Source organism: Coturnix japonica, chromosome 5, assembly GCF_054131305.1.
Source record: "Coturnix japonica strain WE chromosome 5, WE-NBRP24, whole genome shotgun sequence".
Taxonomy (NCBI): Eukaryota; Metazoa; Chordata; class Aves; order Galliformes; family Phasianidae; genus Coturnix; species Coturnix japonica.
The window spans coordinates 42320194-42346115 of NC_140667.1; the positions used below are offsets into that span (position 1 = coordinate 42320194).

At 37.1% G+C, this 25922-nt stretch overlaps 1 protein-coding gene across 4 annotated transcripts in view; it reads right to left on the reverse strand.

Moving 5' to 3' along the window:
- Window positions 1–25922, reverse strand: part of TTC7B (tetratricopeptide repeat domain 7B) — a 108927-nt gene that overhangs the window by 75026 nt on the left and 7979 nt on the right. For all 4 annotated transcript variants that reach the window (XM_015865358.3, XM_015865357.3, XM_015865356.3 and 1 more), the window contains exons 2-5: window positions 17198–17352; window positions 15893–16061; window positions 9020–9150; window positions 8526–8647 (exon numbers count right to left, since the gene is read on the reverse strand). In XM_015865358.3, coding sequence (XP_015720844.1) covers window positions 8526–8647; window positions 9020–9150; window positions 15893–16061; window positions 17198–17352 — 577 coding nt within the window. The remainder of the gene's footprint in view (window positions 1–8525; window positions 8648–9019; window positions 9151–15892; window positions 16062–17197; window positions 17353–25922) is intronic.

Consider the following 25922-nt stretch of genomic DNA (forward strand, 5'->3'; position numbering starts at 1 on the left):
ACTGCACTGCTGAGCAAAGGAACAGGGGCAGGCAAAATTCCTGATATACATGTACACACAACAGAAGCTTCAGACAAGTCTTTGTCACTAACTTAACACCTTAATACTCTGAGGTGTGTTATTTACCATACCAGAGCTATGGCTTTACTTAACACTACAAAGATTAGTGTTCTGTTTGTTATTTAGTTATTTGTTTTTCAAGATGTAAGTTTTAGCTTATAAATGAAACATCTTCAGAGTGCCATTACTGCTGCATAAGTCTAAGTACTTGAAACTGCCCAGTCAAGCAGTGACTCTTTTTGAATGCACAGTAACAAAACATGTCCAAACTGCTTTACTTTATACTCAGCTATCTTTCTACTGAAGACCATAAATAACAGCATGTATTTGAAATTAAAACATTTATTGCCTAGACTGCAGTTCCACTAGTAGCAGAGTACACCTAATGGTTCCCCACCAAAAGGAGGAGGTCTCATTCTCCCCATTCTACTCTTGGCATTTGTTCTCTTTTGCCACCTTCATATCTTCCTACTCTTACTTGTTTGGCCCTCTCTCTTTCCTCACAGCATCACCAGCTGTTATCACACCTTCTGGTGAATCAACTCAGCCCACTAAAACTAAAGAAAGCTGCGATTTCTTGGCTGTTACTTTTCTGCTGCTTTGGAGAATGAAACGAGCCCAAAAAATATCAGAAAAAATGAAATAAACTAAAATAAACAATACATGACAGGAGTGTAGGTACAGGTAAGATGACAACTGGTGACTCTACATCTCCTTACACTACCACCTCAGATACTCCTCAGACTTTCAAGATATTCATTGCCATATGTTTACAAGCACAGTGTTAAGGCACAACAACCAGATTCACAAAAGCAATGGACATAGAGTGGATTAAACATCTCACACTTTACCTCTTACTATTTTGCAAGTTTCTCTTCTTGAGCAGAGATAATGAGAAGGAATTGGGGGAGGGGGAGTGGACAGGAGGGAAAGAAAGTATCGCAGAAAGTCATAAGCAAAAAGGTCCATTCTTGAATTCACAAGAAAAAATGCGCTAAATGTGCCTGAAAGGTTCACTAACAATATAAGTTAACAGATAGAATGAGGTAAATACAATTCACTCTAATAAATATTTAGTTTTGTATTGCACATCAATCAAGCTGTATGGTCATCAACATTATTATTTTACCTAGAATTATGTATTATATTCTATCTATATTTAGAAGAAAATATAAAAAATCCACAGAAGTAGAAGGAAGAAAGTGCAGTAACAATTATGCTTTTGTTTAGAATACCAAACTGAAGATCTAGGATGCCACTCAGTTTAATATAAAGCATGATAAAACTATGGGGAACTTCAGCAGACAGAACAACACTGTCATCTTTTTACAACCCCTCTTAAAGATAACAAAGGTCAGAAAATACCAGCAGGCAACATGAAGGAAGTATACTGTGATAAAATACAGGATTTTATACAGGAACAAAACAGCTGGGATACATCCATGTAAGGTGCGATAGAACACAAAGAGCTCAGATGAAGCAATAGATCAAATGTTTAGTCAGTGACATTGCTTAGCAAAACATAAAGCCCAGCTCTCAGTACTCTGCATGGTTCAGTCCTCTCAGGGGTTACACAGAAAAGAAAGGAATTTGAGGAATAAAAAGGTGTCCTTTCAATTATTACAAACAAGGGGTGACATCTTTGAAAAACTGAGCCAAGATGTGAGGGGGATCCACTGCCCCACACACCTTTCACTGACTACACCAAGTTCTCTACAAGGAACCTAATGCAGAGGCAAGAGAAACTCATGAGCCCATAGCCACAGGAGCTTTATGCAGAGCCCAGCAGCAATACAGCCTCCCACTGCTCACCAGTCTGGCACGGACACCTTACATCACACAAACATTCTCCAGGTAAAGCCCAGGATGGTTTTTTAAGCTACCATAAACCACATCCTCATAAACCCACATGTTCTGGAAAAATCAAGAGTTGAGAAAAAAAAGATGTGGAAGGGGAGCAGGACTTCCCAGGTAGTATTTCAGCACTAAGAGCAGTTTCTCTTCTAAGCTGAGAACTCACCATTTGTGAACAATAAAGAAAATAGACACAGGTTGCACAGGTATAATACAGGATGGCTATAAGCTAAAGCAAATCACAGTAGATAAAACTCTACTCAGTGGTAATGCTTTTCCAGTAGATACCTAAGAACTCACACAATTTTGTTGATCAAACTCAAAAAAATGAGACTAAAAACAGAAAAGGGACTGAAGATGATGCAGGGCAACAAAACCCACTAACTGAGAACTGAATAAGAGCATTAATCTAGGAAAACAGAGACTACAAATTATTTAAATACAAAGTAGGGGAGTTGAGAGAAAGAAGGAAAGAAAACCTAAACACTACCACTGGAGCAAGGATATACTTAACTCAAAATTTCATGTATTAAACTGAATATATAACATTTCTAGCCATTGTTAGCAATTCTCCTTTGATTTTTCTCACTCATTAGCCCAGGGTTAGTCTAATTTTGACGGTACTGCTCCTAGTTAGCTAGAGATGTCAATATCCAAAGAAAACTCATTGTTTTCCATTTCTTGAAGTTGCTTATGAGCTCTTTATTCATCGGTACGGTTATTAAGAGTTTTGCTTTTTAACTCCCAGCTCTTATTTTTGCTATTGGAACGTGATACCAAAACAAAGTAAAAGAGAAGACAAGATTTTCTTTGCTCTATTGCATCCCAACAGCAAATTTGAAAATGCTTACTAAGCTGTCTTTTATTTTTATCCTCTTCAAAGTACTCATGAACACAGCTGCCATGTAACTGAATATAATAATTCGGAGAAAAGCAGGAAGATAAAGCCAGAGTCTCAAAATTCATGCTATATACAGCACACAAAACATGAGTTGTATTCACAAACAGCTACAATACTGGAAAGAAAAGATTGTCCAAATGCTTCAAAGCAAGCAAGCAGAATCTGTATTAGTAATCACTAATCTTTAGACTGTTCCTCTGTTTATGCAGTATTACTAAGAATTCACACAGTGTTCCTAAGCACAAGGCTTACAGGAATGCTTCTTTGGGGGAACAGAACATAGGACCTCTAAAAACATCCTGTTGATAGTCTTGTAAAAATGTCAGAGTACAATACATAATGGAGATGATTTCACTGCTGAGTTGCTTATTATACTTCTATCTGAATGCAGTCTCTAAGGAACCACTTTTTTCCCAAATCAATTCAATTTAAAGTACTGACATAGCAGTAATATAAGGATCTTATGAGAGTAGAATCATAGAATTGTAGAATGGCTTTGGCTGGAAGGGGACTCAAAGCCCGTTCAGTTCCAATCCCCAGCTGCAGGCAGCGCTGCCACCCACCAGGTCAGGCTGCCCAGACCCTTGTCACAGCTCCTCTGGGCAAAAAAAGGAAAGAAAAATATGGTCAAAAACATTCAAACGTGCCCTATGTATGGAAGAGAAATCAAAGGCAACATGCACTACCACACATTCAGAAAAAGAAACATTCATTTTGCCTTCTTACATCTAAAATAAGGTCTGGCAAAAAGAAGCTGGGAAGAAAGTCATTTGGGAAGAGTAATGCAGCAATGGGAGGAGAGCTTGGGTGGTAGAAAAGATCAAATCTGATGTGTCTACCAAACTTGTGTTGTCAGAAAACAAGAAAATATATTTTAGTACAAACACAGAATGCCTGCATGTCAATAAAAATCCTGAGCATTCTCCAGTAAACCGGCTATAGAACACATACGGTTATATATTGCACAGCATGCTTATATATTTTGGAAGGAAAGGATATGTAAATCAGGAGATGCTAACAGTGATTTTCCCAGTATTCACCTGAAATCATGAGTAAAGCTCACCTTCCTTTCAAACTTCGGCAGCTGAACAGAATTTCTGCAACACATACTTGTTTCCAAGGTTTTCACAGCAGCTACACTTCTGTGATTTTTACAACAGCCAATTCAATACCACTTAAAAACTGGAAATACTTTTTAAAATTGTTTGGCCAGTGACAAGAGAATAACTTGAGTAATGGACACTTTGAAAGAACTGATTTATTTTCAAATGCCATTAGCCTTAATAACAAACAAAAAGAGACACCTGCAGAGCATTCAGTTTTTTCTTAGCCTTCTCTTTACAGCCAGTCTGCATAGTCAGAAATCAATCTGACCTCTGCTACACTGCCTACAACAACTTAAGGAACAGAGCTGACAAATGATGGAATTTGTTAACTTTCTGCACAAAAAAGAAGGTGGAGAATGCAAGCATCAATCCTGCTACCTCTCACAATAGTTTCTGAATAGTTATCGCTATTTAACATGAAAATGGGTTATTTGTTAGTTTGAGTCCTTCACATCTCTGTAGGTACATAGTCACCCAGCTCTTCCAAGAGCCAATTTCCTTTATTACAACTATGACCCAAACAGCTACAGACCTTCCTTGGAAAACTTATTTAAATACTTAGCAAATGAGTTCCTACTAGTGGCATGTGCTTGTACACACACATTTATACACACACACCAAAAGCACTTAAGGATTGGTTTATCTCCCTCACAATATTCCTGCAAGTGGCACAGTGGAAAAAGAAAAACAAAAGAAACAACGCCCACACTGACAAGTCCTTCACATGAGTAACTCTAAGGAGTTTTTTTGTTATGCTTGACAGATATTTTGTAATCCAGTAAAAATCAATTACACACAGAGGATGAAAAAAGGAAAAATGATTTATTTTCTTTTGTGTTGTCTATTGAGGGGTGGCAACCAAGCAACATCTTTATAGAGAGGACTGGGAAGGTCTGGCTTCACTGAATCTGTGTCAGGTGTACAGGTACCAGCACCACGATGGGTACAGAACAGATCCAGTTCCACTGGACTTTGATTTAGCAAGTCATCAGCAGCGGAAATCAGACCATATTGCAATCTGAATCCTGGAGTGTTCCCATGATACAGCAATATCCCTCAGAGGGAGTGACATACAGGAGGAGTGAAAGCCAGTTAGGGCTGGTTTCAATGCGATGGCTACCTGATGTTAGAATCCAACCAAAAAGGTTTTGCTTTTTTTTTCCCCCCTCAGTCCACACAGGTTGTACATTTCTGAACTCTACTAATTTAAAAAGAAACAAACAACATTTACAATTCAAGTGTGTCTTGTTTAAATTAAAGCATATACATAAAGCAAACAGAAGTACAGAAGGATTACTGCTGTCCATTCTGAGGCATCTTTCTTGAAAAAGAGCTACACTAGTGTATTAATGTCAAAGTTTCAAGGCTCATTGTTTTTCCTGGAATAAAATCAAGTCTCTGAACTCCTTCAATTTCAAACTGCAAAGCAACTACTAGATGGTAGCTACTACTGATTAAATGGTGGTTGCGGAATCAGCCAGAAAGACATTTAAAAGTTCTATATATTTCAAAATGTTGTATGCTTTTTCTTTGTTTGTTTTTAGTTTGTTTGATTTGAAGGCATATAAACCCTCCTTTTTGTTTCAGAATAGCCTCCTTAACTCCTTATATGCTGCAAAGCTGAAGTGTTCCTCTGCTGCAAACCTCTCAAGATTTTTATTCATATATATATATAAATATATATATATGTCAAGTACTACACCATGTATTTTTGAACACAGGCACTTAGCAGTTAGTCTTAAAAGATTTAGAATATTTTATAACTTTTCATACAAATTAATGCATACTTGAAAGATATTCACCTAATTCTCTACAAAAACTTGCTTTCTTGACTTAAAAGGAAATCTCTGTACAGTCAGAGAGTGAAGAGAAATTTCAAAGTGGACCAATTCTTTGCAGCAACACTCCCTGCGTTACTGCTAAAATGATATTCTTATGGGTGGTGTAAAAGTTTGTACCTGACATAAAGAATGGATTTTCCACTTACACTGGATGAAGCAAAAGTAAAAGCAGTGAATAACCAAGTGAACAAAGACACACAGCAAATCTACAACAGTAAAACACTCCATCACAAAAGAACTTCAGACAAATTGAGACCTTCATCAGATTTTAAGAGATTTTTTTTTAGTAATTATAGGAATTGAGCTGAAGACTAAGAGCAAATGCTAAGAAATCCATACCATTTATCCATAAGCGTATACTCAGATGCTTCATACGATGATTTATATGCCCTAGCATACAAATTACTATAATCACAATTTTGGCATTAAGATAAAATTTCAATTCACTCGGAAAAGTGTTCCATTATATTTTACTGGAAGGAACTTTCATTTTGAATTTCACTTCTCTTGGTGTCAAAATATCACCTCATGAGTACTCCACTACATTGCAATATGAATACCAGAGTTGGTCTGCCTGTAAAAGCAGACTGGCACACTTTTCTGCTTCACTCACAGGCAGCTAAACTTGGTTGACTTCCTGCCTCCTCCACAGGATTCAAGCCCTTTTAGCATCTACAGCTTCAACTGCAAAAAGCTTATTTAAACTAAGTGTTTAAGATTCTAAGCTATATTAAAAATACCTATGTTAAAAATACCTACACTTTTTATGATTAAAAATTTCATATAATCTTTACATTTTTATATTAAATTAAAACTCGAAGTATGTTCAAAAGCAGAATGGAAGCATCCTGTACCTAATTTGTATAAACCAAACATCAGGATACATGCTACATTTAAAAATAAAGTACTACAAATCATTAAAAAGTATGCTGTAAATTTGTCACTATTTATATACATATAAATATTTAAAGTAGCAGTCCTCTGTTCAGCTCTGATAAATTCAAGTGAAAACAAACAACAAAAAGAGAAGGGACCCATAAAAGCAGCAATAACTAAAAGCCTGGCAGATTGACCATATTAGGCAATCTTGAAAGAGTCGGGATTGGCTCTAAATTAAGAAAGGGAGCTAAAAGATATAATGGTAGAAGTATGTAAAATAATGATTGGCACTGATTTGTATTTCCCTAACACCTCATTTCCCTTTCTACTGTTTCTAATACTGGCCAATAAAATTGATAGATTACATTTAAAATTAAACTGATGATGCATAATGAGCTTGTAAACTACAAGTGGCCACTTTACTGAAGACTGGAAAAAAGAAAAAAGGGCTGCATGTTTATGCAGGAGTTGACAACATCTTCAGCTTTACTATGATGGATTGAAGTGCACACAGAACAAAATCAGATTTTTAAAGTTTGTGCCAGACCAGCTGATATGGTCTAGGAAAAATCTAATTCCTCTATAGGCCAGATGTTCTTTAGTGACATTATACACTATTTGTGTGGGGTTGTTGTTGGCATTCTTTTGGTTGCTTGCTTGGTTTGGGGTTGTTTCTCTCATTTTGTTTTGCTACATCTGATTTTTCATAGCCACAAGATGTCAAATTAAATTGGACCATTTTCATTCACAGCCTTCCATCAAAATTATTCAAATTGTGGAATTTAGTTTATTCTTTACCAGGATTGCCACTGTGATTCTTTCAAGACATGTATGTTAATTGTCTTTTGTGCAGATGTGAAAATAGTAGCCTTGGTAAATGAAAAATACAAACTTTTAGAACATTCGATTCCTATTGCAATTAAATGATGAAAATGGAACTCAGATGTAATTCTCACATCACACGTTATGGCTGCATCACTCCATTACTTTGAGAAGCTTAGTGACAATTCCCACCATGGCATCTCAGAATAGTTTTAAAATTTGGATGTCCTTTCATCAACCAACCATTAGCACATGAAAATCTCAAACTCTTTACAGACACTGCATGATTTACCTTCACCTCCTGTTTACGTACATGAATGAATAAGAAACATTTTTGGAACAAAATGCTATCCCTATCCAGAATTCCATCAGTTCAATCAAACAGCAATTTCCCAGCAAAACAAAAAGCCCAGCAAATCTCTGTGCTTTCAATAACAAATGTCAGAAATGTACTTAACAAACATCTGTGCAAAGTTCTGAAGCTCTTAAGTATGGAGAATGGTATTCCTTTTTTCACTTTCTGAATGATGACTGAATTTAATATTAGTCTTTTAATAGAAGTGTTATTTAAATCATAAAGGACCTCCCATGCAGAATCTAAAAGGATCTATAGAGCAGGTACAATGGAGATTGTATACTTGAATACATACTGTTGGTCTTCATGCACATTTATCCTGCAGCATAATGTTAAAATAAGTGATAACTGAAGAGATTTGGAAAAAAATTATACAAATCAACATTATAAGTATCAGGAACTTCAATATGTTATCAGTCACCTTCTAACAGTGTCTAACATTTACATTCTAATAGTAAAATAAAAAACAACACCAAAAATAGTTCATGCTTAATGTACTTTAAGTTAACACAAGGTTTTGTTACACATTTTAATCAAAGGATCTAATAACAACTAGATGTATACAAAATGGGCAGTCACTCCATTCAATCAAAATATTAATACTTTATTAATAAAGAGGTACGATCCACAACTGTTAAAAATGTTTGTAAAAATAAAATACAAATCCTAAAAAGAAACAGCAACAAAAATGGTGAATCAAATCTTACCCGTTCTTGAAATATAAAACATGCGCCCTCTGTAGTCCTGTTTCCAAGAAAAAACCAAGTTCCTGTTCATGTGTAGTAGGCCCTGGCTTAGGGCTTCTGTTTTGTATATTAGTATTAATTACCTAGGAGTACAGAAGACAGAAATGCTGACAACAAAAATTAACAAGTTCTGTAATATCAGTTTAGGGTTTCAATGAAATCAAAAGCTTGAAAGAGTGATAAATGAACCACTTACTTATCAGTCACCCAAATTAAAAAGGAAGCTAAGAATTTGGTGAATCTGGTAAAAGAGAACTTTTAGAAAGGCCACCCTGCAATGACACAATGGGAATGGAGCTAAACAGATGAAAAAATGGCCACTTATTAAGGCACCCTGAGTTACTGCACACCAATAGGAGGTGTGCAGTGAAGTCCTAAGAGAACATCAGATATTCTTTCAGATGAGTAACGAAAAAAAGTAACTACACAGTTCTTCAGCTATACAATTAGCTTACCCTTTCTATCTCCTGAAGGTATAGAAGAGCAATATCCCCAGCTTTCTCATAGCATGTCACAATTTCTTGTTCACGGTCCACATGAAGGTTGCTAGCTGAAGAAGAAATTGGCAGCTTCTCAAGACAGAGACCTGAATGTAAAACAATGTCATAAGAAGCATTAAAAACTAACGTCATATAGTACTACAATACTACATAACACTGAGACCCTTCAATTAGAGGAAGTAACGAAATCACAAAAAAATAAATTAAGAACTTACGAAGTTGTGGTCCTCTGATCCAGCTCTAGGGATGCCTATGACCTTCCTATGCAATTTACTGTAGAGATCAACTATTCTTAAATTAGTATTTTTTCCTAATGTCTAAATCCCTTTCTCTGCATTAACTACTCCTAGCCTTCTTCACAGAGTTTATTCCTTTCTTTACAAAATGTCTTTTCTAATGTCAGTCTAGAGAAAGAGAAACGTGTCTGCTACAAGGAACATCTATTCTCACTCTTATCATTCTGCCTTGACAGCTAATCATTTTCATCTCCTCTGGACACTTTCCAACAGGTCATATCTATCTTGACTCACAGATCCAAAACTGGATGCATACCTCTACTATCTCTATTTGAATCCTCAACAGTACTTAGCAGAAAAGATGAAAAAAATTCTGCATTTAATATAGAATATTTTTTAATACAAATGAACAGAACTGGTTTGCATTAGAAGTGTAGCACTTTTCACATATTCTTAAGAGACTTATTTCAGGTCATTATTCCAGCTTGTCAGTAGTAAGTGCTGATCTAGAAGAGCCTTCAGCTGCTCCCATATTAGTACAATTTCACAGTTTAAATGACCACACACATCACATTCTACAACTTCCAGAAGGGAGGTTGTGATGAGGAGGGGCTTCTCCCAGGCAACAAACAGGACCCCAGCAAATGGCCGCAAGTTGTGCCAGAAGAGGTTTAGACTAGACATAAGAAGGAACATTTTCCTCTCAGAGAGCAGTCAAGTGCTGGAAAGCTGCTCAGGGAGGTGGTGGAGTTGCCATCCCTGGCAGTGTTCAAGAAGCATCTGGAAAGGGAGCTAGGAGATATGTTTTAAAGGTTTTCTGTAGGTATGGTAGAGGGAGAATGGACTAGATGATCTTGGAGGTCCTTTCCAACCTCATGATTCTATAATTCTATAAGATTCAGTATCTCCCAACAAAAGTGCAAATCATCTTTATTAAAAAGGAATAAAGCCATGTTTCTTGTTCAAGAGGATGCCTACACCAGAGCTCACTGGCCACATTTTTACCACTTAGAAACAACACAAAATCTACATCAATCTGCAAACTACACACCCAGATCAGACACAATCCTGACTTTACCACTAACTGCTCTGCTTAAGAAAAGATAAAATTCAGTATATTTCTAAAAAAACCTGTATTTTCCTTAAGCCCAGCAAACATGCAATAGATCACATCTTAAAAGCCTGCCAAACCTGAGTACAACAGACACTGGACTTTTCTGACATGCTGTGGTAAAGTATCTCTAAAAATTAATTATATAGTCTATAGCAACCTTTGCTAATAAAATCACCAAGAGGCTGAAAGCATCAGCTAGTTGGTAAGAAGATCATTCCTCCCTACTCCTTCTCTCCCATAACACACAACAAGAGCCACACAGTAATCCTCTACAAGAAAAATATTACTCAACCAGCTTTTCATAGAATTGACCTGGATTCACTATTACTATTTTATAAATGATGACCACTATTATAATATTTTTAGTCTGGATAACTCAGTGTACAGGCATTTTCTCATTTTAGCCAAGATTTTTTTTTTGAAGACATGATAAACTCTCAGAAAGAATCACTGCCAGAAACCAGTAAAGTAGAAGCAGAACATTCTAACAGGGTCTTTTGGTGAAGCACATAATACTATTTCTTATACTAATCCTGCTATACAACTGTATTTTTGCTAGGATGTTTATTGCAACCTGCAAAAAATATGTATTTTAAGCACACAGTGTGTTGGAACAGGAAGTAAATTTGGAGAACTTCTATGAAATGACCACTTATTAGGATAGAATTATTTGGTTTGACAACAGAAGGAATAATCACAATTCATTACTGTATCAAAAACAAAAACACACAAGCTAGAAGAAAGCCCTTTAATAAATTACAATTTCTGTATCAAGTTAAAATAAAACAGCACCTTCAGACTCCAAGCTAATCATTTATGTTTTTCTTACATACAGCTAATGAAGTGTAAAAGTGTATTGAAATACAGGAAAATATTTTTAATTAGAAATAAATTATAATATACTGATAACAACCCTTTAATATACTGCCCACTTGTCATGAGAGTATTGGGAGAAGATAAACAGTGACTGAAAAATAAGGGATTATTATATTAGCCTCCTGAGAAATAAATAAGCAAGTGGCAACACACAGTATCAAAAAACACATGAAGACACAGTATCACCTTAAATCATCTGCTGAAATGTTTGCATATATTTGGACAAGGCAGATCTCCCCTTTGTGCTTGTTTCCACATCTGCCAGGCAATCATCACTGCTTCTCTCCCTCAAAAGGGCAGGAATTTCTCAAACTATTTATAAACTTTTTTTTTAAATATTCAGCAAAGAGCTGCACGCCACTCCTATGAGATATTACTGCATTTATGGTATAGGTCATGGCTATTTCTTTATTTAGCCTTTATTTTGTTTTATTCTGCATTCATGAATATCATACCAGTGGGTATCATACAAGTTGATTTTGATATTCATGGCTTTTAAGTTCAAGTCCTTCCAACCAAAACCACCTGCAACTAAAAAACTTCCAACAAACTGGGTCAGTTTTATTTTGGAAAGACATTTATCTCATACACTTATCTCATACATTTCTAGTCCTGATATCAAGCAAGAGGACTCCTGAGGGAAAAGAAAGTGAGAAGCAGTGAAATGAATACAAGTCCACACTAGTTAAGCTTGTATGTAACTCTAAAATCGTTTGTCAAAACAGCAAAACAGCAAAAAATAGTATTTGAACAAGGAAAGGGTATGTCTGATATTTCGATTACATGTTAACTAGCAAAGGTTTTCTTTAAATATTTAAATCATGGATCATTTATAATTTTTTTTTGTGTGTGTAATGAAAGCAAACAGTAGATTGCCTTATCACTTATTCCAAGTGACATTCATGTCTCTACTGATTTCACTTAAGGACTTATTTCTGGAAGTCTTCAGTAAAAGATTGTTACTTGTTTATAGAGAACTTTTTTTTTTTTAAGGAGCAAAGTATGAACTTTTTTCCTTTTCAATTTACTACTGCTATTTGTTAAGTATTATTGAAAGGAGAAAGACTAAGAATAGAGTAGGAATTGAATGGGCTGCCCTGGGAGGCAGTGGAATCACCGTCCCTGGAGGTGTTCAAGGAACATTCAGATGCTGTACTGAACGACACAGCATAGAAGACTGGATGATCTTAGGAGTCTTTTCCAAGCTTAACGATTCTATGATTTTCTATATAAACAAACAAATAAAAAGCCAACATGATTTCTGAAACTTGTTTTAATACATTCAGTGTTGGGGTTTCAAACACTGGCTCTAAAAGCACAGAACAGTATGGGTTGGAAAGGACCCCAAGAGATTATCAAGTCCATCTATCCTCACAATAGGCCGCACAGGTGAGTGTCTGGCTGGGTTTTAAATATCTCGATAGTAAGAGACTCCACAACTTCTCTGGGCAACCTGTTCAAGAGGGTCTGTCATCTTTGCTGTAAAGAAGTTCTTCCACATGTTTGGATGGAACTTCCTACCCTCAGGTTTTAGAGCACTGTTCCTTGTCCTGTCACTACATACCACTGAGAAGAGCCAGACCTCATCCAATTTCCTCTCATGTCCCATTAGATACTTATAAATATTAAGCAGTTCCCCCATCAGTCTTCTTTTCTCCAGACTGAGGGAAGCTTTCCCACTTCAATCTCTGCTCAAGCTGGGAAAAGAAAAGCTTTATCTGGAAAAGCTTTAAGCAGCCACAGCATGCAAACTGCCTGCTGATGGACTGCAGCTCCTTAAAGAAGCTGAGTTCCTGACACATTGCCTAATCAGGCTGGAGATCTCTGGCATAATAACTAAAACAGCTTTCATTTAGCATTCTTCCATGAAGAGCTTCTCAGTGTCTGTTGCAATAGCCTAGCAGCGCACAAGATCTCATTACAATCGTATACGATTAAAGATAAATGCAGCAATTCACATTCACCTGACACTTTGGCTGAACCTAATGAGTATTTCCATGTTTAAGTGGAACTAATTAATAGCCAGTCACTTAACTTGGTAAATGCAACATTAAATTTGAATATGGGTCAGCAGCAGTAAGGACAGTCTCACTTTACTCAACACACATCATCTAAATATAAATGCACTTATTTGTACAAGCAATATGAGACAAAAAATGGCCTGAGCAATAGGGCTACAATCCTGTAATGTCACATTCTAACTTGTATGACGTCTCTCTCATACTTAACAAGGATGTAACTGCAATGCTCTCCTGTCAGATCCCTGTAGTACTCTACCGTCCTATGACAATATAGTAAATATGAACACTACTTCTTAACTAAAATCTAAAGTTTATAGAGTTCAAAACTTGAAGAAATGCAAGACTTATAAACTGTTACGTTTGTCTTTGAGCATCTGTAGAAAAATTCACTGATATGCAAAGCCAAATACTCTAAATTCATTTTTCAGTCATCTTTACTTACTCAGCAGTACAAGAATCACATTACCTAAGTCTTCAATAAGCCTATTTCCCAGTTAATTACATAGTTGTTATTTGAGCACCACTGACAAGCTACACCTCCCCAAATTAACAAGATATCCCACTATGCTAGCACCTCATCTCTGCTTCCATAGGCAAACAAAAATTGCTTAAAAACACAGAAGAAAATGCCACACACAGTATTTGAATAAAGCCTATGTGTTCTTTCCAGTACATTACCCCATTCATAAACTGATGAAAATTTGCACAAACCTAATTGTCGTGATCCCAGAGGCCATATCCCTAGAATATTAGCTTCACTCATTAATGAAATGGAATCTAAAAATACATGCTTCGGTGTGATAATAGAGCCATACCAATTTTTTCCTGGTTCATCTTTTAAGAAAAGTATGGTATGGAAAGCTGGAGTTAGATACACAAGCCTAACCTAAAAAAGCAAGATGAAAAAGGATACAAATACGTAATCTGCAGTTTCTTCTTTATGGATTCATAATTTTTCTCTTTTTAATACTTTATATGTTAAGATTTTTCTCCTTCTCAAAATGGAGTATATCACTAATTAGACATTGTCAAGAAAAGAATAACAATAATTTAATCTTCCTTGCTGGATTTAAGTGCCTTTTCTGGCCTACTCAGTATTATGCCTCTTGATTATATTCCTACTAAATACAGTGTCTTCTGCTAAAGCTAAACATAGCACTGAGAATTAAAGGCTTTCTTTTAAGGATATTAATGCATATGTAATTCATTTTTGTAATAACAGTTTTGAGGATATCTTTGTGAATGCATCGCATTGTGCAGTCATGGGCAGTTCACAGTTTCTTGGAAATAACAAGGATCGGTCTGTGACTGCCAAAGAAATAAAAGCTAAAAGCTTAGAAATCTTTTCTCTTTGCATATTCAGGTTATCCTTGAGCCTGCAAACACAAATACAAACTGCAGTGAAGCACAAAGTCCCCACAAGAATAATTTGTATTTCACTGCAAAGTAACTACAAACCTCCAATAGCCTCTAAAGAGGTTCTTCAGACTGAGACTCTCTCCATAGTCCACTCTCACATGGAGAAAATTGAAATCTCAGGAGAGGAGGAAAAGGAGAGGAAAGTTAAACATACTTCTGTTAATTAATGTACACTATTTAGGTGTGAATTACTCTAAATATTTCTAGATGTTGAACACTGAATTTAAGACTGCTCTGCTACTTCATTCTTATTCTGGAACACACAGGAAATGATGGGCTTACAACTGTGGGGAGGGATATCAAGTTTCATTAATCATCCATTCAAACTGGAAACAGAGAGAAAAAAAAACACAAAAACCACAGCAGTTCTAGACATGAATACAACAACAGAAAAGTAATAGCCACCAGATTTGCCCAATTAAACATGGCAAACACAAAACACAAGAATTTATACGCAAGAAATTCTCATAAACCTATGGCGCACAAACCGTGCTTTCCTCTAAAGACTTCTTTCCTCGCAGCCCTTCAAAGAGTTTTCTAACCTGAAGTGGTACTGCCACCTTCAGACATCAGGCCAGCATTACAATTTCCACTAGCCTGGATTCCTCAAAAGGAGAAAAAAAATCACTTTCTGAACTATTTTTAAATATATTCAATCTTAAAAGTTTCTAAAATTGCAGAACAAAATATAGTTTTAAATTCTTTTATCATACTATAACTCATTTGCTCAATTAGTTTAGTGTAACCTAGGCTAAGAATTCCAACATTCACTAAAAGCACTGTGAATCAAGGTTCTTTAATTCTGACCACACAACAACCGCACCACCTTTTTAGGCCTCAATTTTCAAGAAGAGTGATCATAATTCTAGTGTACTGCCACAGTTATTTTGGCATTCAGATATTCAAGGACTTTCAAATACATATCTAAAAATTTTACGGGGTGACTGGAGTTAAAATGGAAATCTGAATAGAGGTGAGTGTCTTGTCAGCGTAGACAAACTGATTAGTTTAAAGAAGGCAAATCATTATCTTACTCATCTGCACATATGGCACTCTACCCCTGTTTTAATGATACAAACACCAGTTCTTTGTGTCTCTAACTTTGGGCAAGATACTTTTAAATACTTGTTCCACATTAATTTACTGGATAGAGTAATCTTACCTTTAGTAGAGTATGCTTCAGCAATCATCCGTAACCTATATGGTGGCACAGCAGCTAGCTGCAAATCATCAACTCCAACTCTGGCATATGTGTTCAGAGCTTCCTTGTAATCACCTTCCACATAGTTCAATTTGGCCATAAGTAGGTTAGCCTCTTGTAAGAATTCTGGCTAGAAGGAATAGGAATAAGAAAGTTTTTATTCCCAATCAAAACACATCTGATTATTTCTGACACTTAGTTGGCCTGTTTTATGAATACACTCACCATGGAAACCCCAAGTAGATTTTTTTTTGCAAGAGAGCTAAAGCCCACCAGAATTCTAACTCCACGTAACATTAGCGAAACTTGAAACAGGGGCTGAAGTCATTTAGTCATATGCCATCAAGCTAGTGAAAAGCATTATCAGACATTTTACACTGTCATATGTTTACTCACACGTGAAAGAGAAATACCTGTCTGTTAAGCTCCAGCTTCGCCAGGGGACAAAACTATTTAAAGGCAACCTACCATTACCACCTCTCCAATGATTCCAACACATAAGCGCAACATAGTGTCAAAACTTAAAGTGTGCTCTAAGGCAAAAATATTTACATAATCTGCACGATCCCAGAGTGTCAAGAAAGGAGGAAGGTCTCCAGAAAAGGACTCGTGGAAGAATGGAAGAAAAAAGAAAAGAACTCTCCCAGGAATCACAGAAAACACCAGATAGGAAGTGACAGATGACTGTAAAGCACGGTTCTCATCTCTCAAGAGATGGCCAGGAATATAGAATCAATAAGCAATAGAGTAGCTATGGCAGTAATTAATCAAAGGAACAGAATGGCTGATATAAAAAAAAAAGTGACTTAATTATTCCTCTCAAGTATTAACTTCACTTTTCTCCACAAACATAACTTAAGAAAACTTTCTTAAGTACTTTTGAGACTATCACAGAACTTAGTAAAATATTTCATATTTATAACATCTCTTTTTAATGTACTGCAAAGAACAATTTAGTTTAGAATTTAGTCCAAATAATGATTTAGTTATGTACTCCAGGTAAAACATCCACAAAACAATCTGCAAGATCTTCATATAAGCCTTCAAGAAGTCAATGAGAATTTTCCTGTTCTTCTAACAAAAGAAGGCAAAAAATTTATATGAATGGAGATCCATGAAGAAACAGGCACAAAATAGCATGGCACCAATGATGGGAATAACAATAAAACAAGAAACAAGATTTTTCCATGTTTTTTTCTCCATAATCAGCAAAATAACCCAGTCAGTTTCAGCTTTTCTAATTCTTGCCCAGGCTGACCAACTTACCTTCAGGTTTCCTCTATCAAGTGCTGCTGTTAGATGCTTCCTGACCTCAGTTAGCTTTGGCCGGGGGCCCCGTGGACTACTGCTCTGTTTAAGAGCATTTTCCTTCAAAAACTGTTCTAGTTTGGACTCTCCAAGAAGAAGTTCTGCCATATCATCTGCAAATAGATTAAAAAAACAAAAAACAAAAAACAACATGAAATACTAGAAATCATTTTATTTCACTAATATTTCAGTGTAGTTACTATTACCTCCACTGAAAATTTCCAGACTTGAATTTTAAATACAAACTGAAACAAGCACAGAGTCAACTACTTAGATTTAACACATCATATGGGCACTTCATTTTACTTTTCAATTTATCTTTTACATGCCCACTATTGTAGATATAAGTGTCTTATGTCCTAAGCTGTAATGAATCACAGTATTAACCTGAAGCCAGTACGCTTTTTATTTTAAAAGCAACATCTATTTCAAAAGCCTTGTGGATACTGCAGCGTTCTGAATTTGTAAAAATTCATTTCTAATACTCATTTTAACAAAAAATACCATTTCATAAAACACCTGTTGTGGTTTCAAGTACGAACACAGACATAAAGGATTTTATTTTTTTTTGCCACAAGTTCCATATTGCACGTCATAGAATCCAATATTCATCTCAATTGGAAGAAACCCTTACAGGTTATCTAGTCCAACTCCAGTGCAGTGAACACAAACACCTACCACCAGATCAGGTTGCTCAGAGCCCCATCCAGCCTGACCTTGAATGTCTTGAGGGACAGGGCATCCACCTCCTCTCTGTGCTGGTACTTCACTACCCATATTGTAAAAAACATTTTTCTTATACTCAATCTAATCTCCAATCTAATTTAAATCTCCCCTCTTTTAGTTTGAAACCATTTCCCCTTGTCCTGTCACAACAGACCCTGCTGATGAGTCCATCCCCTACTTTTTTACAGCTCTCCTTTAGATACTGAAAGGTCAATATCAGGTCACTTTGCAGCCTTCCCTTCTCCAGCTCAAACAGCCCCAGCTCTGTCAGTTTGTCCTTATAGGAGTGTTCCATCTCTTGGATCATTTTTGTGGCCCTCCTCTGGACACACTCCCTCATGTCCATTTCTCCCCTGTACTGAGGACTCCACATCCGGATGCAATACTCCAGGTCAGGTCTCACCAGTGTAAAGGGGATGTCACCCAGAATGTTTCTGGTCATTATTCACACTTGAGCTGTAAGAACATAGCTATCACTCTGATCTTGTTTGGGCTCCAGCCATCTCACATCTTCAGTGTGGCATTCTATTTCTCATCTTTCTCCTTAAGAGACACATCATCACTTCTGGAGATAGTGTGTAATACTGAAATTCAAGAAAGTGGTCATCCTCTACCTCGTGCCTATCCAGGATGATCGAACTTATTTTGCTGAAATACATTCAATTGTTCTTCTAGTGAAAAGAGAGCTATAAACACCATCACCTCACTATTTGGGACTTGAAAATACCATATTATGTCTTGCAAACAGTGGCTGCATGCTCAAATATTAATTGAAAATAAATAAGTAAAATAGACTTTAAAAAATGGAGAAGGCAAAATGCTGGCAATCAGGAAACTGCTGACAGCCCCATGCCCTTTAGCACTGTCCGTAGAGGCTGTGGGAAGGCATGGAAAGGCCGAGATAAGCACAACTCAGCATTGATGTAGCAGAAAAAACCTTCCTTCAGCAAGTATAAATACATCAACATTAGCTTGTATTTAAGTACAGCAAATCTCAGTACTGTGTCTGTTGGACTACTATACGTGACCTACATACAATGCCATTATGCAGTAAGCCACAAAGACCAGTTCTGTCCTGTAATGGCCTATCAACTAAAAACACAAAAATCTAGGAAAAAACATGAAAAACTCTAGCTTACTGCTCATTTTTAAATCTAAAATTTCTAAATTTCTCCAAGAGAGTCTAAGAGTCCTGACAAACAGCAGAGATATCAAGGGATTGGTTATTTTTCCACTGACAATTTTAATCTGATGTTCTGGGAATTATATCCATGGTGATCTGGACATTTATATGTTCTCATGTTTAATTGTTTAAATAGCACCGCAGAACGGAAAGATCTCAGCTTCCAAATGAAGATGAGACAAGCCATGTATGCAGCCTGGTTATCACCCTGCTTAGTTTTCAGGTTTTCAGAATGCAGCTGCCAGACTCATGACTCAGGTCTGCAGTAACAATTCCCTTCCTCTGCCCGCCAAAAAGTTTCTCCTGATACTTTTGGTGGTCATCTCATGTTTAGAGGAGACTACACCAAGTAATTCAAAGTGTCATGCTTTAATCTGTACTTCTTTTAAGAACACCTTTATACCTTCTCAAGTGTTCAGTTTTGCCTAATCCTCCCCTCAATTTACCCTCACAACGATGAGGCCCTCTGCACACAGTTTTGATCTACCCTATCAAAAATGCTGGTCTCTTGAAAGACAAAGAATGGAAAAATGAAGTATTTCCCTGGAGCATCATTACTATGGAGACATTCTGCAAAGCAGTGGCACTCAATATCTTTCAAGTAAGTATTAAAGGCGCCCAATTCCCAGCCCACAGCAAACAATATTATTTAACAATATAGCTACAAGATAATAATAAAACTTCATTAACCACAAATGGCCAACTAAAAGAAAGCTTTTATTTGCCTATTCAATGCCCATATGGCAAAATTTATAGCTGTTTAGCTGTACTAACAAACAAATGACAGTTTGACAAGCATCTGAAAGTCCAGCATCCAATTTCTGTGACATGACAAGGAAGTTGTTCATCACTTCACAAATCCTGACTGAAAAGGTTTTTATTTTAAACATCTGATACACTTAGGGACAGTTTAAGAAAACAAAACAAAAAATGTCAACTTGTCAAATGTAAGTTCTGACAAATGTAAAGAATATGTTTGTACAATACAGTATTTTACATACAGCCTGGAGCACACAGCACTGAAGGTAAACTGAACACTTTACTATACTCAGATCATAATTCCGGACCATCCCACAGGCAACCAAAACTGCCATGATTTGAAGTTTCTTCTGATAAGCTATACCTTAAGTCTGAAATCCCCTGAGGAAATAAGAGTAGAGAAGGATACAGGTTGTTCCTATAAATTCACAGTGTTACCAGTGTACATCTAGGAATTTTTGAAGCAATTTACATTTCATGATGCAATTCCGAGAATAGGCTAGCTCTCATAGTCAAGGGGTAAAGGAGAGATGACAGCATAAGAGTCCCCTTTTAGCTTTCTGGGGTTTAGTAAAATTAGCTCTTGGCTGTTCTCAAAGGTCATGCACTCTATCCTGTCATATTGGTGTACTCACCCCACTATATCAACATCCTTTGTGTTCTGGGAAGCCCAAAGCTAGATGCAGAATTCCAAATATGGCCTTAAAAGTGACTAACAGTAGGAAACACCAACTTCCCTAAAGCTGCATCTGAGCCTCCACCACCTCTGAAGAACCTGACAGGTCAGAGGACCAGCCTCATCAGTACACACAGATTAAGATCATTGCTCTGCAACTGCACACATGATTCTAATTCCTTCATTATATATACAGAAATATTGACTAACACCTTAACTATGTCAGCATGGACTAGTTTTCTACCAATATCAACAGATATCTGTTGATATCCAATGTCCGGATGAGGAGCTACGACATATGGTTTAGTAGCTTGTGGTTGCAATAGTAATGGGAGGACAGTTGGACTAGATGATCTTATAGGTCCTTTCCAACCTTGTGGTTCTATGATTTTCCACAACAAAACCAACTTTCAGAGGGAAGCAATGTGCTAAAATGAGGTTGTTTTACTTGCTTTAAAGACACTCAGCATCTACTTTGTTATAGTTTGTTGGAAATCAAAGCATGTAAACTGCTTGCACAGAAAAGTTAGTTGCTTTTACACTGCAATGCAGTTCAGGTTAGAATTTAGTGTAAAGAATCTAATGTGCTGTGTGAAAGGAGCACAGAGATCACTCCAAACCCACAAAAACCATTCCTCAGAGCAGGAATTTTTTCTTTGCCTTGCAAAGAATAGGCACTGAAAGGTCCTTTCAGTGTAGGCGTTTTACTAATAACATTTGGAATACACCCGAGTTTTCTCACTCAGTACACAATTTCTGTTTATGAGCCTCTCAACACTTTAAAAGGGGAAGGAAAAGTAAGAGTGGGACTTAAAAATAATACTTGATGTCAGCACAGTAACATCCTACTTTGGAGAGGAACAACTGAGATGAATTCTGCTTAATTACATTTTTAAAGCTAAGCAGCGGCTAAAAAGTGGATGAAAACACGTCAAAACATATAAGCTTCACAAGGCTGATACTTAAGTAGGTAATTCCTCCCTGATTTATATCTATCAAAACAACAAGGTCTACCACCGACATTCTTCAACGCTTCAAGTACAAGAATTACAAAAATACCAAAAAAGAAACTTGGAGATCCCTGCTGTATGCATTCCTTTATAGCAGGTCTCAATAGTCCTGGCCGACCCTCCCATGGGACGCATTTCTTTAGGTCAAATACAACAGTTTCTTTGGGGAGGAGCAGGTTATTAATAAATAAATAAATAAGATAACCCCACACGAGAAAACCATACAAGAGCTGGAAGAGATATTTTGTTCGTACAAATTGTGAAATTGTCACAGAAGCATGTGAAACAACTGGTTTTGGAAGGTTACATTAGATTAATACACAGCTTGAAGAAGAGTTAGACATTAAGGAAAAGAAAAATAACCTTTTATTGCTACATGAGAAAATACATCCCCTGAGGCATGAGGACTCTTACAGCACTGAAGCCATCACTCTTACTAAAGGACTTGGATGTGTTGATTGATGAGAGGCTCAACATTAGCTGGCAACGCGCACTTTGCAGACCAGAAAGCCAAATGTATCCTGGGCAGCAACAAAAGCAGCGTGATCAGCAGCGGGAGGGAGGAGACTGTACTGCTCCACTCCACCTTTGTGAGATCCCACCTGCAGTACTGCTTGCAGCCCTGGGGCTCCAAGCAGACAAAGGACATGGACCCATAAGGGTTCAGAGAGGGCCTCAAAGATGATCAGAGGCCTGAAGCACCTTTCCTACAAAGAGTCTGAGTCTGGAAAAGAAAAGGCTCCAGAGGGACCTCATAGCAGCCAGCCTAGCACCCCTCTCTCTATTTTCCCACTCAAGCCCCTCTACTCTAAGTTTCTTCCCTCTGAAAATGTCTTTTAAATAAGCACCACCTCTAATAAGAAACAAACGAGACCAAAGCCTTAAATTCATGCCGGTGTATACTCAGAAACCATCCAGATACTGTGCATGGGAATCAAAGTAGTCTATGACACCCAGATATTTTGTTCCCATCACTGGTGCAAGTTAAGGAAGCTAAGAACCCATACGCTAGCAAGAGATAGTCACAATGCAGCAACATGAATTACACATGCTTTCTTTCAGAGAAAAGATTGGAGAGGAGAAAACAACAGCTGCAACTTATACATAGATTAAGCATCAAAACAGAAACTGTTATTCCAGGTCATCCACATATGGCATAACACCCCCTCTCCCCGTACCACAGCTATAGAACACGAGACAGTACTGTGAGAAGAGCAGTGACTGGCTTTCATCACAGAACTGCTCCACATGCGCGGTTGCTGATGACTAACATGAGAAGACCACTCATCACAGAATGCAAATCATAAAAAATACTGCAAAGCAGGATTTGGTCTTTATTGAGACACTCATTTGTGAAGTCAGTGAGTCAGGGCAAGAAGGTGGCAGTATATTCTTGAATTAATCTATGCCTGAAAGGAGGCTCTATTGACAAAGCGTTAGCTTGAGACCTGTCAACTGTCTCAACAATCAACAAGATTGTTAAAAACACCACAGAGTTTCAAAGTTCCAATTAGACAGACATTTCCAAAGCAAACCATTTATTGCATACCATAGCACTAGCAGAGTGATTTCAATCAGTTTTGAATATTCCCTAAATAATCCTGAAATAACCTAAGGAATGTTTGAGGAAAAACTTGCTTTTTCTTTCAGCACAATGAGCTATCTAGATTACGTTCTTCTATGAAACACACCATAAACAATTAAACTGCAAATAGATTATTACACACCTTGAAGCCTAGTTCTGTTTCATCTAAACAGATGTCTCAGAAGGAAAACCTGTTTGTAAAGGGGTTTCATGTATTGAAACTGGTTTGTTGCTTTCAGAAAACTGAGATACTTTTAGATCAATATAAAATCAAAGGAGAGTATTCATACATTCTTATGATAAAGAGTCCATCAACAATAACTACACTATGCATCACAATTGCAAAGCAGAACAATTTCCTGAGTGAGGAAGGATGGCCCAGATTGCCCCCTACGGAATCACTGATACTATCCACTTCTCTAACATGAAATTCTCAGCCTTCAACTATAGAATCACAGAATGTCCTGAGTTGGAAGGGACGGGACCAGCAAGGATCACTGAGTCCAACCCCGTCTCCACACAGCATCACCCAAATTCAAACCCTTTGTCTGAGAGCATTGTCTGGACTCTGCGTGAACTCTGGCAGCTTGGGGCTGTACCCACTGCCCTAAGGAACCTGTCCGAAGAGAATTCCATTATAACGAGAGACAAGTCTGAACACCTCAGAAATCCAAGTCAAACTGAAGGATGCTTTAGGTAAAATAATCCATGTTAGCACAGAAAGGAAAAGCAAAAAAAATCTGAATGCTTCTAGACAGGCCAGCTGTTTTCTTTCAGCTCAGATATGCTCATACAAAGCATCTTGAGAAGAACCTTGCGTGAGCACAGTTATCCCTTTCTGTAATACATATTAACCTTGACCACCTTAAAAACAAGACTAAAGGCTGGCATAAAGACAGGAGAACAAAACAACACTAACATATCTTTGTAAGGCAGCAGCTAAAAATATCGTGGCAGCTGCTCTGTAATTTGAGTTTTAACATTTACTTTTTGAAACAGAATTCTTATCACAACAACAGGATCCAAAGCATTTGCAGAAAAGAAAACAGAATTATCCTGGATCACAGATGATGACTACTTACTGCTGTTAGTTTAAGACTTGCTATTGTCTGTCTTCAGTATTCCACTGGATTACATGATAAAATATAAAACAATCAGTCTTCTGAAGAATGCTACCATAATCTCAAGGTGTCTGCTGAAGAACAGAGGGGCTGTTAGCAGGCTATGTGGCAGGAACAACTCTTGCTAAATTCCTTTCTATGAGTACCTTCAGGAGAAAAGGTAGAGAATGGCTGCACTGAGCACAGCTCAAACGATTTGAGCAAAAACTGAATACAGAACAGGAGCTGTTTCTCTCACCTGCACATTCCTTTTCCAACAGGTGACTGTAACATTTTTCTTAATTCCACAGTACACCAAGATAAAAATAGTGAATGATCAAGTGCTTCCAATATAATGAATCAATCTGCTACCTGTTATTCTACAGAGCAGTAAATAACTGCTTAGTTAAAGTATCACTTCTGGTGTGGTTCAACAGACTTGGATTAAAAACAAATAAAATGCTGTCTAGGTCACACAACTACAATTTTTCTGTCTTCTAAACTGTTCTTAATATTCATGAAGGAAACATAAAATTTAGAAGGACACAATACTTATTTACTTCAGTTGTATTTTTAATAGCACAAGGAAGTGCCTCTTGCAATTGCTAGCTAACCCCCCCCCCATGGCAGCAGTCATCAGTAGCCCAGCTCCTGGTATCAAGGCTCCAGGCACACAGCATTCCTCTACAACTCAACATCTGCAGTCTACTGCTGTGGAAGATCCACAGCAAGAAGATCCACAATCCTGCACTAACAAAAATAGTAACACCTTACAAAGCTCAACATCTAAAGCCAGCAGGAGTATGGGGCAGGAAACAACCAAAAATGAGTGTTTTCTTTTTTAGATGCCAAATGGTCATAGATTAGAAGTATTTTTAGTTCCATTGCACCCTCTTCTGAACCATGCAGCTGCAAGAAAAATGTGCAGAATTAGGATAAAATCTCCTACTGCAAAGATTTAAGCAAAGAGGCTCAAAACTCAACCCCTGAGGATATGAATTTGAATAGAAAGTATTTAGGAATAGAAAACAGAGCAATCTAGCTACAGAATCTGAGGTGACCAGCCAAGCAAGAATTAATCTTTCTTTGTAAGTAAGCAGATAACAAAGCTAAAACACACTGCATCATTTCACCTTCTTCCCAGTAAAATCTCCAGTGTTTTAGGTAACATATTTAGGCTCTTAAATAGCATAATTATCAAAATATGTTGAAACTGAAAGATCGCCATTATCATTAGTTGAAAATGAAGACACCGAACAAGGGGAAATCAATTAGATGAAGTGGGAAGTTGTCAGAACAGAGCAAGAAAGAAGAGGGGGAGAACATCACCTCAGCCCTTAACTCCACAATGCCAAAAATGGGAATAAAAAAAAAAAGAAGAAGAAAAGAAAAAGTAGGTGAATAAGGTGCCAAAGGGATAAAGAGGACGTGTGAGATTTCCAGTGTTCATGGTATGATACGTAGAAATAAACATGCTACTTATAATTTTATTACTGAATCTTAAGTAGTAAGGATTCACAGAACCATTGGATGGCTGAGGTGGGAAGGGGCTTCTGGTGGTCATATTGTCCAATTGCAGCTGATCCAAAACAGAATCCAGCAGGACCTTGTCTGGTCAGCCTTACACATGTGGAAACTACAAGC